The sequence below is a fragment of the Varanus komodoensis genome, unplaced genomic scaffold (genome assembly GCF_004798865.1).
Source record: "Varanus komodoensis strain SLA01 unplaced genomic scaffold, ASM479886v1 scaffold26, whole genome shotgun sequence".
NCBI classification, from domain to species: Eukaryota; Metazoa; Chordata; class Lepidosauria; order Squamata; family Varanidae; genus Varanus; species Varanus komodoensis.
In genome coordinates, this window is record NW_025335684.1 from 13,343,099 (window position 1) to 13,359,374 (window position 16,276).

The window sequence follows — 16,276 nt, forward strand, 5'->3', positions numbered from 1 at the left end:
AGTGCTTTCCACTGCTCCCTCCTGGGAATATCCCATCACCACAAGCCGCCTTAATCCCCTTAAATCCACCCTGCCAAACTTTTGCCCCCTTCTCTTCTGCCCTCCTGCTGTCCTTGAGCTGTTCCCCCAGGAAGAGCTCACTAGCTTGGCACAGACAACTCCTACAACCCACATGGTGGTTTTAACTCAAGATTTAAAAAAAAAAATATAAAAAACATCAGTTTAACAACGTTTACTGTACAAAGGAATTAAAAACAGAGGAATGGGACAAGTGTTTGACAGCAGCTAGTTTCTAGTGTTTGATATCAGATCACATTCTTTTGAGTTGAACATTAATAAAATAAAGATACGAGTTCAGCTTTGATTGGCAGGCATTCCAGAGAATCTTGTTCCAAAGAATTTGCCATGATTAAAAATCAAGAAAATTAAGACAGCTATTTAGGTGAGGCTTTACATGTACAACTAAGGGGAAGGGAGGAAAAGAGAACAAGTGCAGGTAATTGAAAGCTGTTTCTCAACATGCAGCATCTTCTGCCCTCCAATAAGAAAACCTCCAGGCCACCTCTTGTGAAGTATGTACAAGCTTGATCAGATGGAGAAACAATAGGAAGGATTTCCAGCCTGTCAAATGGGTGGGTGGGTGGGTGGGGGGCTCCCTGTATTCCTCAGAGGAAAAAAAAAAACAATGCACATTCTATAGCTGTTTTGGGAAGTGGCTATTTTAAAACCAAGGGTGGAAAGATGGCTGACCAGGCTGCCTTCTAGATCACCTGTTCACTGCACATCCCCAGAATGCCAGGCCGTTGAGTCAGTGATTGTCCCCTACTCCATTTTGAGCAAGTGGCAACAGGTGGCCATGGCTGTGCAGACATGCCCAGTAAATCTCCAAGCTTCCATGCTCCTGCCCCGGATTTCGCTCCGGCTTTGTTCACAGCCTGAAGAGATGCCGCTAAAGGCTTTCCCCTGCCCTTGACCTGTCCCCACTGCCTTGTTTGAGCTTATGCCAGCAGCAGGCCTGGGCTTATCCTGTGTGCCAAGCCATCTCTGAGCAATCAATAAGGAGCGGCTGTGCCAGCCAGGCTCCCGTCAAAAGTTCCTGAACAAAATGGGCAGTCAGCTGTGCGACGAGCATCATACCACCCATTTCAGATTGCGACAGGGCAGGTGGGCAACCCTTGCCAGAGACGTGGCTGCTGTTGTGGGGAGTGACCCGGGAAGAGCCATTTACCTGGTCCGAGGGGGAAAATGGGTGAATAATTCAATGCCATTTCCAGGCTGCATCATTAAAGCAGGTAGGTGATCGTCATCTGCCCTCCATCCACTTTTGCTTCATTTGCTATCAAGTTAAGTATTGAATTAACGCATGGTAACGGGGACCAGGCCATCCAGGTGTGCAGATACCTGCCGGCTTGCTATCTGCAATTTCAGTTAAGACTAAATCACCTCTCTAGTGTGTATAAACAGCTGGATGGGCAATTCCAGGAGCTTTCTGAATTCGGGGAACCCCCTGGCTCATAGAAGTTGCAACTAAGCTTTGAGGAAATAACACATCCAAATGGACTGACAAGGGCACTGAAGGAAGTGGCTCAGCTCAGTACCTAGCAAAATTCTGGTCTCTGACAGACCGTAAATAGTCTCGGTTCGAGGGCTTGGGGCCTGACCTAATCCACTTTCCAAGTCTTCCCCCTCCCCACACACACCAGAATCCAATTCCTACATTTGCTATAGAGACCTCATCCCCCTGTAGTGATTTTCTTTTACGGTGTTGGGTGACTTATGTTGATTCCTGAAAAGTGAAGAGACGTACATAAGAAATTAGAAAATGTAAGCGTACCCTGGATTGCTGTCTGAGCTCCCTGATTTGCTCCGCAGCTCAAAGAAGCTGCTTGGCAATACTGCAAGACCAGGAGGAATACAGAGTGAGCTGCTGAATACCAAGCAAGAGGGCCATGGCATGCAAGTACTTCTACCTGGCCAAGAAAACGTGCCGCAAAAGAAGTTAATTAAGGACCCTCAAACCTCTGATAACCCAGGAATTATGTCTAGCTATAAAAGAGCAGCATGTTCTGGCGGTGCGATCTCCTTCCCTTCCAGCCGCGATCTTTTGTGACTTGGTACTGCCAGGCCATTCGTCACAAAGCTGCTGGAGGCAGGAATGGCTCGAGTGCAGTCCCTTGACCAGGCGCTGACCAATTCCAGATGTGGCCAGAACTCCCTACCCACCCAAGGCAGCACTACTCAAGACCCTGCCCTTGAGGTTCATCCAAGCCATGCACTTGCTACAAGGAATGTCTGCAAAATGTAGGTCTGAGAGGGGAAAAAGGCAAGAAAAGAAATAATTCCTCCCTCCTCGCACAAACAGAAATTAAAAGAAAAGAAACTCTCAAGAGCAAACTTGCACCTCTTATACCATTCTCAGAGTGTTTGATCATTTTGCCCCCCTGACCCCATCAAACCCCGTCCTACTCCAATTAGCCCAGGGAAACAAGGTTCAGTGCTTCTATTTACAAGGCGGCATAACATTTTTCACCAATGGCATTCCCTTTAAAAAAGCAAGAAAAGGAGGGTGGAGAGAGAACTTTTAAAAGTAGTGAGATAATTCCTTTATAAATAAGTGAAAGTGTCAAGTGGCCCGCTGCCGAAGGATCCCCAGCGCCACAGTCTTTGTCAGCTAAATGCAGAACTCTGCCTCTGTTTAATCGGCCAACTCCTGGCCCCTATTCCTTTTTGCCTTAGAGTCACTGTGCACTGTAGCACCAGCAATCCACTTGGGAACCCAAAGGTTAAAGTTGCAGCACAGAGTCCCATCCACCCCTACAAGTGTGAGGAAGAAACGTTCCCTTGAGGCAGCCGTGAAGTCTCCCCTCCGGAGCAGAGCAAGGGGAAAGACTCTCTGCATTCCAGGAACGTCGGTTTGGCACACCCTGCCTTCGCCACATGGAACCCCACCAGCTCAGTGCTGGCCCACAAGCCCTTTGCCAATCCTGCAGGCAATGTCGTCAGAGTGACAAGAGGAACGGGTTACGTGTGTGTAAACATCTGTACATCAGTGAGCAGGTGCAGGTATGCGCAGCTGGAGGACACCATGCCCCACCATTGACTTGCTAAGAAATCTTGCAGTTGTTCCGCGAGCAGTTCTGCGGTGGGCTCTGTGGCGGACGGATCGACTTGGGGCGCTTGAGGCTGTTGCCTTTGCTGCTGCTGCCGCCCCCACTGCTGGCCACGGAGTACGATCGGCCGTGCATCATTACTGCGTTCATGCCATTAGCCATGGAGAAAGACTTCAAGTGACTCTTGATGGTGACGGGCAGGGGCAGCTTGTCTATGAGGTGGACGGGTGTGCAGGAGACAATGGCGCGGCAGCAGAGGTCTTGCAGGCTGAACACTAGGGATGGGATGAAGGGGGAGGACAAGGCATAGAATCAAAGGTGATGATCTGAGACTACATTTGCTAAGTCAAACCCATTCATTTCAGAGTATGTCTGCACTGCAACTAATTTTCATGCAATTTTCCCCATCAAAAGTGTGAGAGCCCATCCCATTCCTGGTCACCAGCTGTGCCACTGAAAAAGTCATCCTACAATTTGTTTGGACAATGCTTCACAAGGTCTATACCTGGAACTATAGATCTACGTTCTTCCCAATTTTCCTGGCATTTTTAATTGAAAATGTTTTGACCATTTTAATCTTTATTCTCAGCTTTATTATATTATCATGAGTTATGTTATAAGTAAGCAGGATAATTTTTAAAACAGAAAAGCCAGATAAAATATATCATATTTGATTTTTTGATTAGATAGCAGTTCGGCACACATGTACCCATTCTCTAGAAATGGCAAATTACATCCTCTGCTGTCACAAAGAGTTCTGGGTGATGCTATCAGTTCATTTAGGGAACCAACCAACCATCCCAGAAGCACAAGTCTGGATTTGTGTACTGATCCCAAGCACAGCCAATATGTCTAGAATCATGCCACCCAAGCAGCAACCTGGCTTGCTTGTATGCTCAAGCTGACATTGCTCCATGTTTATTTAATTCAGTTCTTGCCAACCATGAGGACTAGAACCTAGTTCTTTTAGGAAAGCCAAAGTTGCAACTTAAACTAAACATTGCAATGAGATGAAGCAAAATCTGAACTTTGTTAGTCCTCCCTGACCTGACATCCTCCATGAACTCCCAGGATTCCTGACTACAGGCCATGTTGCCTGGAGCTAATAGAAGCTGAAATCCAAGCTATTGGAGGGCACCAGGCTGGAGATGGCATAACACAAACAAACAAACATGCTTTAATCTGTTAAAAGCAGCCCCATTAGGATACAGTGTCCTTTCTTCCTATTTCACAGACTGGGAACTGAAATAAGTGAATGGAGAACCTGTTCCAGTGAATTTCAGAGGTGGGAAGGACCCACATCTCTTCCCAAATTCCTGTGTGTTAATAAGGTTTTGCAAGCCATTGTCAAAGTAATTAATGCTTCCCTACCACTGGCTGGCGGGAAGGCCGACTGGCTGGCTAAGTTTTGTCTGCAGAAGACACACTGCATATCAATTCCATCCAGACAAAGCCCTCGAGACTGCAATTAAAATGGGAAGAGGGCTTCCCTGCCTGAAAATTCAATGAGAGGGGACAGGCCTGCTCTAGAGGTGAGCAGACATACTGCATGCCTTGGAATAGGCACATTCCAGCTTGGCAAGTGTACAAGCCCTGGCAACCTGAGGCAAATCATCCTGACCTCTGACCCCTTCCCACAGCTGGCCTGAGACCTTATGAGCAAAAGCAGCTCACACCCATAAGAACTCATGGCTCTGTGTTTCTTTCTAAGCAAAGTGCAGCAACCCAAACATCTGTTTCATTAAGCAAAACTACTGAACTGAGGGGTGAGTGCATTTGCTTTGATGAAGTCTTGGAGAAGGAGGCAGGAGGAGGAAGGGAGAGCTAGGAAAAGGAAATCGATTTCTGTTACTTCAGGGACCGACACAGTTATGGCCACTAAACTAGTTTCATTCAGGGTGCCAGAATGCTACCAGCAGCAGCTTTACCTGAATATAGTCAAAAGAGACTATTTAAAGAAGGGGAAACCCTTCTAATTAAATCAGCTTTCTTTACTCTCAGCTGAGCACTGCCATACAGAGGCTGCCAGTAGGTTAGCTGCTTCATCTGTCTTGTTACTAACATCCTCTGGAGACCAGAAAGTGACTCTCCACATACCTGGCTTTTCTGTCCACTTGCTCCTACATCAAGGACATAAGAGTTTTGCAAGCTAGCCCTTCTGCCTGCCTTACAAATGGGGCTGAAGAAGGGGTGTTCTTTTCTTTCAACTTATGTGGCTGATTGTGACAAAGTGCAAGAATCCCTCCTCCACAGGAAGTATACCATGCCATCTTCTGGCAAAGAAGGTAAATTGCACCTCACAGAAGAAGCAGTATGGCCAAACACTGCGCACGGGGTGAGCCCTTGATCTGGTTCAGTCCAGGGCGACTCTTCATCTCTCCCCTGCAGGGCCACGCCTCAAGTATCAAGCTGCGGTAAGTGGCTTATATGGATGAGTACCATATCACCTAGGCCATACCGCAGGCTGCTCTCAAACCACCACAAATGTCTGCATTAGGAAGGGCTGAGTTCTACGAGTTTGAGAAGCAGAGGAGCAGTTCCGACCATCCCGCTGAAATGCAGAGCTGCAGCATCTCCAGCAGCTCCTGCCCGGACCGCCAAGGAAGCATTTTCAAAACAAGAACAAAATAACTCCATGTTCCATGTGGACGGCCACCAACACAGGCAGAGCTGTGAGGCACCAGAGTACCAGAGACACGGAGCTGGAAGAAAGGATGCAGATGCGGGGAGACACTGGCATGAAGGAGGGAACAGGCTCCACTTGAACTGAATGCAGCCAAGCCAGGGACACTTGCCAAGAAGGGACACAGAGCAGATTTTAAGTGGTTTCTGAGCCAAAGCTGACAGAAGCTAGGGAGTAGCTTACTTAGGATAATTTGTTCCTTAGAAATGGGATGATGTTTCACATCCTTAAAGGCAGGGTAGAACTTGACAAATTAAGGGTTAGAAATTTGGGTTAGAATGACCAAACAGCCACAGGTGAAATGTACACAAAATGACATTTGGAGAGGAAATGAAGTACAGGTGATTATATTCTAAAGTCAGAAGTCTCAAACCCAAAATGAGGGAGCCAAAAGGCTTCATACTAAAAAACAGATGTACTGGGGATATCAGAAGAGTGAAAAAAGAAGTTCAGAGATAGTCTAGCTCTACAAATAAAAAAAGAGCTGAGAGGCTAATAGACAAAACTAAAGGACTAACTACTTCAGAAGGTCACTGCACATAAAGAAAAACACTATTAGAAAAAGTAGCATTGCCTTTCTGATCACTACCTGCAAAGGAATCTTCAGAAAAATACCAGGCAAACAGTCAAAGGAGATGACAGCAGCAACAGCCATCACACTGATTGGCCAAATGTACATTAAGGGGATAACAAAAACAAACATGTCTAGATAAAAGGATATGGCCAGCTAGCCTTGTCCCAGTGCCCACAATCTGATGTGAGGTAAGTGCTGTTGAGTCGTCAGCTTAAGTAAAAAGGTTTCTAGGAAGCCCAACACATACTTTTTATTTTTTAAGGCATATTCCAAAAAGTGAAGAGTAGGGTTAAGAAATAGTTGAGATGATCATATCTCTTCAGGAAATAATTTAAAACCACTGGAACAGAAGCTTAGATAGAATGTACAGGATAAAGCAGGAGAGGTACAAAACAATGAAGACAGAGAAGCACAAACTCTGGAAAAACAAGTGCAAGTTAATAAGGAAGGCAAGAATACTTTTGCAGAGCATATTGCCCAACATAAAGACTATGAAACAAAACACACTCATTTTAATACCTCAAACAGGAAACAAGCCCAGGAAATAACACAATTACACAATAAAAGTGTGAAGAGATTTCAGAGAGGGGATTCTTTGCACCAAGTATGTAATAATAAATGCAGGTGCAAGAAAGTTCCAGAATCAATTGACAAACTGAAATGGAATGAGTAATTGGGAAACTTCAGATGACTCTATCTTGGTCCATTGGCCTTTAGGAGTAAAAAGAAGAGTAATAAAGCCTCTCAGAATTCAATAAAGCTAGTTTCCCACTTCACCTGACCCAGCAAACTATGGGTACTTTGTTTCAAACCTGTTAAGCATAGTTTCTTAATTTATTTGAAAGAGGAAACAATAGCTAAATTGTAGATTTCCTGGTTTGTTAAGCTATGTTTGCAAAGAAAAAGAACTGCCTGTGTGGTCAAAGGGGCAGTTCACCTCTCATCTTAAGTCAGGACATGAGTGTCAAAACTCATTCACCCAAGTCGGGATTGCTTAGACTAGGAAAATCCAAAATTGTTAATTTTATACAAGATATGCAGCATCACTAAATTCTATCGTGTTGAAACCTAGTTCAGGCACTTGCTTACTCTTAAGCTTTTATGAATGACACCCATGTTTTTGAAGCCTGTTTTTACAGCCATGGGAGGCATATAGATTAGCCCAATTTGCTCAGAATCATTTTAACCTATTCCTTATCTATATACAAGAAGACCAATTGTTCTGAAGTGGAGAACCCCAAATCAAAGATCTAAAAGATCAGCATCAAAGCAAGTTCAGGGAATTCACAGGAATCAGTGAAAAAAAGTGGGAAAAGACCAGTCTCTTCAATAAGGGCAGAAGGCTCAAGGCATATGGAGCTGTATTCTGACCACCAAGTTTCCCTACATTCATACCAACAGGAGCAAATTGCCACTGAGCTAACAGACTCCACAGGAACTTCCATGAAAGAAATCACACATGACATGGGGGCAAACAACCCACCACCAATCCCAGAAGTGACAGACAGAACGCTGAGTGGCCTTGTCCCAAAATCCTAGAAAAGTGATGGCACATCTACACTGGTATTTTACATGGAAGGAACAGAAGCTCACTCACCTCTGTTGGGCCTCCAGATCTTCTCCATGCCGTGTCTCATCAACACAATACGAGACAGCTCCGTGAAGGACTCGATCACGTTGAAGTTGCACAATGGGCTGACCTCAAAGAACGTCATGCAATTCTTCTCTGCATAGGACCGGGCCTGCTCCGTTGGCACTTGCCGTTTGAAGGCCAGGTGAAGCCGGTTGCCCACCAAGATACGGGGCACGCCGGGGGCATGCTTTAAGAGAATGCGGAACGTCTTTAAGTACATCTGCATTTCTGTGCTGACCTGTGCTCCTATTCTAACTTCTCTCGCTGGGGAAGCAAAGCAGACCCATCCAGCACTTCTTGTTTAGTCCTGATGGTCTTGAGTACTTTAATCCAGTTCCCCACCTGGTACACTTGCCTAGTAGTGGTGTTGGAGAACCAGTGTGGGCTGTGCAGCCTGCTTGCCTTTTCATCTTTTTATTTAATGTATTTACATACCGCCTTTCTGCCAAGGAACCACATCTGGTTTCACGTAAAACAGGGATACACAACTCTTTTGGGTTGAGGGCCACTTATTCCCCTTTGCACATGCTGGATGAGGCCAGAGATTTATCCCCATCCTGGACATAATGCTTGGAATGACTCCATTTCTTATCACCTTTTTCTTAGCCAACAGTTCCTTTGGAACTCAATTCTGCGGGGGGGGAGGGGGGGAGTTCCCATGTGCAACCTAACCTCCATTCCCACCCCCCATCCCCCTCAGTTTGGAGATGGCAGCAGGGATGAGAGGGATTTGTACCCCCAGCTGTACTCGGAAGTGGGACAGCCCAGAGAGGAGTTACCACCTCAGTGAAAACTAGGTCTGTAAAGAGGATAGCAAGGCTCCGTATTTTTCAAGCAGGAACTGCAACCCCTTCCTCAGCAAACAGAGGACTGCCCCTTTTAGTAGAAACGTGTTTCTTCAGAAGCCTACATTCTTGACAATCTCAGACCTCACTTTTTGCCTTGGTGTTTCATCAATGTCAGGAATTACAATAGAAGCATCGCAGCTTGCGGAAGGCTGTGAAAGCACCTACTTGGTAAGATTTGCTGCAACAATACGGTGGCATTCTAACAGGAATCCAAAAGTGTCCTGCTACATCCTGACCACACTTGTTGTAGATAGATATAACAGAACGCTCAAATTCATGGCAGTCCAGTATGTTCTTTGCCATTCTTACCTCATCTATTTCCTTGATCCATCGGTCTATGCCATCAAAAGACCAGCGATTGGTGATATCGTATACCAAGAGGATTCCCTGTGTGAAACAGAATGCTTAGCTGATTATTTTCAAGCTGCAACAGAAGTTGGTGGAGGTTGCTTACCTGGAAAGCTGTTAAAGAACACCATTGTCAAGTCACGCTAATAGGTAATACTGTGATTTGCAGCTTCTTGAGTCTTTTTTTCCTTCTTTCAGAAGGAGTGCATGTAGAAAAGGAATCCAGTGGGAGAAGTGAGGCTTTGCGTCGCAGCAAAAGCACAGATGTTTCCAATTAGTTAGTAAGACTGCAAGTGATGGATTTGGGGCATGCACCGAGCTTCAGAGAAACCACTTAGGGTATCCATAAAAAGCACAGCAGTATGAATGCACTAGTTCTCTTTGCCTATAGATTCCAAAGCCCTGAAATGTTTTATCACTTTGAGGGCAAGAATGGACAGGCCTCACCCTTGGCATGTAGTTGTAGCACTCCCCACCACAACCTGAATAACTGTGTCTTGGAAGCAAAGATGATGCTGATTTAGAGAGCTGTTATCTAGGAATCTAGCATATAGAAGAGCAACATGCTGCAGGAGCAACATGACTGACACAGTAGTGATAGTTTGTGACACCCCTGGACAGCAGCATTTGTCATTATAAGAACTGACCTGCACTGGCAAGCTTACAACTAGAGGCAAGACTGTTCCGTAAATTGCATGGGAGCCATATATGGCTATTGAATGGTATATAAAAGCAATAAATAAATAAATAAGATCACCACCACAAAGCACGGAGTACATTGGTAGTATAGTACTTATACTTTCTTTTTCTCTTGTGGCTAACTTGCCAAACAGGGTGTAACCTAGAGGACACAGCTTCAAAAGCTCTCTATGTTCCCTACTAGGAAAGAGTCCAGAAGTCCTCCATGCTCTTCAGCAGTTGGCAAAAATACTATCAGTAGAAGCTGAAAGCAAATTGGAATAATTGCTTGCTTATTTTTTGGATGCACATCCATGATATGCAGAGCTCCTGCTGCTGTCAACTAAGCATCCATCATCACTTGTTAGTGTGATGCAAGAAGAACTCTCACAATCACAAAGCTGGACCAGCAACATCAGAATGCTAGATGGTGGATACTGAAAAACCAAGTGCAATTCAACAAGCGCTTTATTTTTGAGTCCTGCTTTACCCGCTTGTTGAATTGAAATGCCTGATTGTTCTACACTGTCCTCTATAGATGAGAGTGCAACTTCAGAAGCATACCATCTGGCAAGTTTTGACTAATGTTAGCCATGAACTGTTGGGAATGGGGACAAGGAGACAAAAGAGGTTTTACCTTTTGACTGTCACTGAGCATTCATAATTTTCTAGCTAGGTCAACACAATACATCTAACAACAATTAGCCAGCTATTACTCAATATAGCTGTGCCTTTCCTACAAAAATACACCTGACCTCAAAGCAGTCTCAAAGATTCCAAGCTTATAGACAAGGGCACAGACGGACAATTTAGTCTGTTCATTTGGCTGTTTGCACCTTTTGATTTCTTGTTCTCTTGGAGGCCTCCAGAAGTTGTTTTGGCTTTAAAAATCAGGAAAGATCTGTTTAACTATGTGCAATGTCTACCTGGGCTTCTCATTCTTCAATCCTGCTTGAAAGTATAACAAGTATATACTTGATATAACTTGGAAGTATAACTCCTCTGCACTCTCACATCCTGTAGGAAATTCAATCTGAGATCCTGTTTTACAGAAGCCTTCTATCAATTTTCCTAATACAAAGTAGGAATGTGAGAAAGCAAAACTATATATTGTCCAAGGGATGTGATGCATGGAACAATGGATCAGTTCACACAACTGAACAGCCCACCATGGCTTGAGTCATGGTCACCTACAGTGTGAATAGGCAGCTATTCTGGATATTCAAAAAGAGGCTTAGTTTGCTATGTCATCCAAACCTGGTGGGGTGGGTTGTACAAGGGTTAAAGCCGAACCTTGCTTTAAATGTGCCACAGTGGACTAGGTCAATGCCTTTAAAATCACCACCTTTATAATCATGTCAAAGAACAGGGCAAGCAGACAGCATGCAGCAGTAGGATTAAATGTTTTACAAATGTGTGGCATTATTACCAAAAACGTTTACAATTGGGAACCCACTGATTCTACCAAGCTGCATGCTAGGCAATCAGACTCTAAAGAAAGTCAATTTTGCCAGAAACTTTTACTACTTAAAATGAAGTTTAAAGCTACATTATCATCTCATCAAAAGAGAGGCATTAAAGAAGCACTGCAATTTCCTAGGGATTCTATTGGTGATCATCACCAAGTCCCACTACCCTGTGTTACAGATTTAGTGGGAAAATGACACATATCACTTTACTTTCAGAATTTCCCGATTCTGTGTAATTTTTGAACCAGCTATCAAGTGTTGTCTTAAAAGATCCATAGAGTTTTCTTGATTTCCAGTCCATTTAAAATCTGCCCACTTTTTCAGTGGCCATGTCTGCAGATAACAATAAGCCAATATTGCTGGCTTAATCCTGATTTACTGTAAGCAAGCAGTGAGCAGGGGAAAGTTTTATGTAATGCCCACTGGGAGATGGCCGAGATTGCTTTCCTGCAGGAGTGTGCCTGTGATCATGCAGGTCTTCCCTGCACGAACACAACTGCGATTGTGGCCATCTCCCCACTGGAGGATGGGGGGAGATGGTTGCGATCTTGGTTGCCACCCAATGTGGAGTTCGGGACCCATGTCAACATTTTCATGAATTTTTTGTTCACGACCTGATTTAGTCGTGAACCAAGGCGTTTGTGAGCCAAAGTACCACTGTATTTCCAGCCAGGTGACAACAGACTTTGAATACTAAGGGTTTCCCCTACCCACCCAGGAATGTTCTTTCGGCTTACAAGTCACAGTCAGAGTGCAAGTGAAACCCTGCCATAATTTGTGAGACCTTACTTGTTCCTCTAATGACTGTTTTCTAAGTAAAACTAAAATTAAAACATGACAATTTTCAGAAACCCAATGTTTGAACAGCAAGCTCAACACTGAATGAGCAAAATATAGTTTCTAAATTAAAGATATTCTAATACTTCATACTATGTTTCACAGATTAAAAGCAGAAGCAGCATGTATCTTTCAGGCATATATACAGAGATCACAATGGGAGTCCCATTTTCAGAAATCAGCTTGGAAATGGAAAAAAAATCATCTAAGAGAAGTGGAAGCTTTACCTGTAGCAACAAGACTCTGATTTCAGTGTTATCATCATCATATGTTTCTGTGTTTCTATACATGATAGCCTAAGCCATCATAAATAGATTGTGGAAACCAAAATACCATCACAGACTCCTCCAATCTTTTCCATGAACTTCCAGAAATTAACAAGCCAAAAAACAATGATAGCAAATGGCAACTTTGTACAAACACATTTATTTCATTGGAAAGTAAGCACAGAAGCCAAGTAGCATAGCTGGCAGTATTCACCTGAGCTCCTCTGGAGTAGGATCGGAAAATGGTGCAGAACCTCCCTTGCCCAGATGTATCCCTGAAACAAAAAAATCAAGGCACATACACCTCATCATTTCATTTCCTGCAATTTATCAAGGCAGACACAAACAGGGATGTGTGATAAATCCATTTTGGGAATGGGAAGGGGAATTTGTAGGATTCACTGGGCTCAGCTCCCTAGACTCTGGGTCTGCTTTGCTATGGCCATGAGTTCCTGGTGAGTGCGCTCAGCATTTGGGAGGAATGGAGCCCGGAACTGAGCCCTGTGTGAATGATGAACAAGGGGCATTCTTCTTCTGCATCTCATGCAACAGCCATTGTTTTGCTGCATGTGGCACAGGAAAGTTGTTTGTGCAACCCTCATTCTGTAAGCATTTGTCAACTTCCTCTCATCTCAACTCACTTTCTAAGACAGGGCCAAGCCCAAAAGGAAGTCCACAAATGCAAGAGGGACGAATTCTATAGAGCTTTGCTATAACCATCACAACAGATCTAGTCCATGTGGTGACATGCTCAGCCATGGAGCCAACTTGGTGACTCTAGGCCAGTCACAGACTCTCAGCCTAACCTACCTCACAGGGTTCTTGTTGTGGGGATGAGAATGAGAACAGGAGGAAGAGAATGATGGAAGCCAGTTTGAGTTCTTTAAAAATGAAAAATGTGGAATATAAATCTAATAAATAAATAAAGCAAGCCTCATATGGTGCTTCATATCTAGAAAGATCTCAAGAGAGTTGTGCAGAGTGTACTCTGTCCCCTCTCCCCTCCTTTGTTTCTGCATGAGGAGTGTCCACTATGTCATTCCTGTGCAGAGAATGTACACATTTTGTCTGAAGAACATAAACAAGAACATTCTATAATGCATATTGTTAACCACTGGCTTCCTGTATGCAAAAGATCTCGTATATCTAGGACCATAAGATGCTAGTTTCTAAAAAAAAATTTAACAATGTTCTAGCCCAATTATTCCTGAACGTGTCTGCTGGCATGAATCAGCTATGTCAAAGCAAAAAGCAGTTACTTTGCCCTGTCTTGGCTCTCCTCCCTCTGAATGTTTCGAAGGCAGTAACAGACTGGTGTATAAACTCTTGCTTAAACCTTCCAGCACTGTGTGCAAACTTACCATAGCTGTACCCAACTTTTTATTCTGTTTATTCCATACATGTAGATGGGGAGCTGGTAGAGACATATTAGACGGTTATTGGTATAACTTCTGTCCTCTTGCTATTAGAGATAGGACTTAACTTCACTCAACCACAGGACTACCAGTAAGGTACAGTAAAGAGCATTAGATATGGGAAACTGGAATTTAAACCTGAAATCTATTATGGATGCCCTGGGTGAAAACTGCTGAGCTACATTTCCCCTATTTAATCACCACAGCCCTCCCTAAATAAGAAAACAGTCTGAGAAGATGGCGGTACCTCCTCGGTACGAGAACAGCCTTCCGCAGCAATCCTGTCCATTCTAAGAAAATGGCCCTGCTCTGCCTTGCTTTCAACAATTAGACAAGTGGGAATGAAGAACTTTGTCCACCAGCACTCCTGGCCTTTGTGAGCATTTCTCTGAGAAATTCATTTGCTTTTCTTGGTGCAGTGAAACCTTGGAGTGTTAGCTTGTTTGCTAATATTTTGTATCCATGCTTTTGATATTTTAAAATTTCTTGTGTGTATTTACTAATGCAGTAAGCCACTCTGGATGTCTACTGAGTAGAATGACCATCCATCCATACATATGTAAAACAAGGTTGTCATGAATGTGAACATGATCAGAGATTGTACATTGCCATTTAAAATTTGGTAGTTACTTTGTACGATCAGGAAAGTAAATAGCTATTTTCATAGTAATTTGGGCGAAATACAAATAGCTCTGGGTACCATTTGGAAAGGTTGGTAACTGAACAACCATAGATTACCTATCAGATACAGATGTAGCATAAATAATTGGTATAGAAGGGCATGTAGGCTCAGAATGGCAACACATAAAACCATAGACTTATTTGCAAGCTCATCTTACAACTTGGGTCAAGCTGGTGGTCTGCCCTGCATTTGGGCACAGATACAAAAGAAAAAGTATTGGAAGTGGTCCTTCGATACTGCCCAGCAGTACAGAGTGTTCCCAGCTCTTTATTTAAAAAGCTGCTACAAAGCAATTCATCTACCTCTGGCTGGAGAAGAATGTTTGGAACCAATATTCAGTGGCTACTTCAGAGGCCAACAAAACACCAAACAATTCTTACAACTGTGTTCAGGGAGTACAACGTGTTTGTAGTAAACAAGCGGCAGGGTGCCTTAAGGATACCAGATGCCTCGGCGCCTGTGTAGGTTTAAGTCATGCCTGTGAATCTATTTAAATGTTACTGCACACCAAGGGGCATCACCAGGCATCTGTGATGTTACGCGGAGCACTGTGCTGACCGAAGCAACTGCCTACTGAAGTGCAGGCTGTGGTCAGGTTAGCCACAGAGCACGTTGCAGTGCCTTGGGCCCCACTGTGCTCAAGTGACTTGGGAGGGGCGCAAAATAAGCAGCTGGAGGCCTCATTGCCCTCATTTCCCTCTATCAAATTTCTCAGAGAGATCTGATTTTCTGTGCAATGAAGTCACATGAAGTCACATGAACTGTGTGTATGAACGTTAAGTTCATACACACAGTTCTCATTACTGCACAATTCATAGGGACATAGTTTAGTAAGCTCTTTATATAGTCAATGTATTGTCTACAAAATGTTCTGTTTGCATAAGCAGCATATAACAAAAACCAGGAACTTGTGTCATCTCTAATTCAGCAATGAGCATCATGTGGGAGCTACAGTTTGCCACATTGGAGAGAGTGGAGGAGGCAGATACTTTGGGGCTCCATAGTCACTCACCATCCTGCTTATACAGAAGACCATTCCCATGAAGAAAGGTACCAAAAATCATTGTAGTTAGAATGAATATCGAGCAGGAGCCAGCAAGATCAGGGTCAGGGCAGACTTTTAAAGAACATGACCTTCAGGCCTTATGGTTAGATGTATGGGAAAACATGAAATTGGCCCAGGGAAACAAGATATTGTGACCAACAAAATGAAGAGCAGAGAAATGACTCAGTGCCTCTTCCTTTACTAGCTTTCCTTCCTTTTCCTCTTTAGATTGCAAACTTATGGACAAGGTTTTGTTACAGCTAATATTATGTTTGATGTTATATGTAACATAATGTTTGCTTGTTTTATTATTGCTTTTAGGTGCATACTGGCAACAAAAACCATAGCAAGAGGAAAAAGGAGAAAATGCTTGGGAAACCAAACTATGAAAACAGGGAAGGAATTAGGAAACCTATTCCATGTGCCAGAACATTGTTTTGTATGAAATATGAATACCTCCAGATAACTAAAGCAGATCATTCTAAGCTAACAGTTGCATTATGGACTCATGTATGCTCTCCATTCTCAGGTCTCTCTGCTCAACTATATTTGGACATTTTAGCAATGGCAATGGAAACTTACCAGAGTTCCAATTTCACCCTTCTGCCATCTAATAGGATTGTTGTAGTCTTATAGTCAATTCCTATAATGAAAATAACAGAATTGTGATCATACAAAAAACTGGCAT

The 16,276-nt window shown here is 43.6% G+C and overlaps 1 protein-coding gene across 1 annotated transcript in view; it reads right to left on the reverse strand.

The window, feature by feature from the left end:
- Positions 1 to 217: 217 nt before the first annotated feature.
- The window catches only part of RAB40C (RAB40C, member RAS oncogene family), a 48,133-nt gene continuing 32,074 nt past the window's right edge, over positions 218 to 16,276 (reverse strand). Inside the window, exons 3-7 of the mRNA XM_044433331.1 lie at positions 16,171 to 16,231; positions 12,661 to 12,721; positions 9,158 to 9,235; positions 7,965 to 8,187; positions 218 to 3,385 (exon numbers count right to left, since the gene is read on the reverse strand). Coding sequence (XP_044289266.1) covers positions 3,105 to 3,385; positions 7,965 to 8,187; positions 9,158 to 9,235; positions 12,661 to 12,721; positions 16,171 to 16,231 — 704 coding nt within the window. The 3' untranslated portion in view covers positions 218 to 3,104. The remainder of the gene's footprint in view (positions 3,386 to 7,964; positions 8,188 to 9,157; positions 9,236 to 12,660; positions 12,722 to 16,170; positions 16,232 to 16,276) is intronic.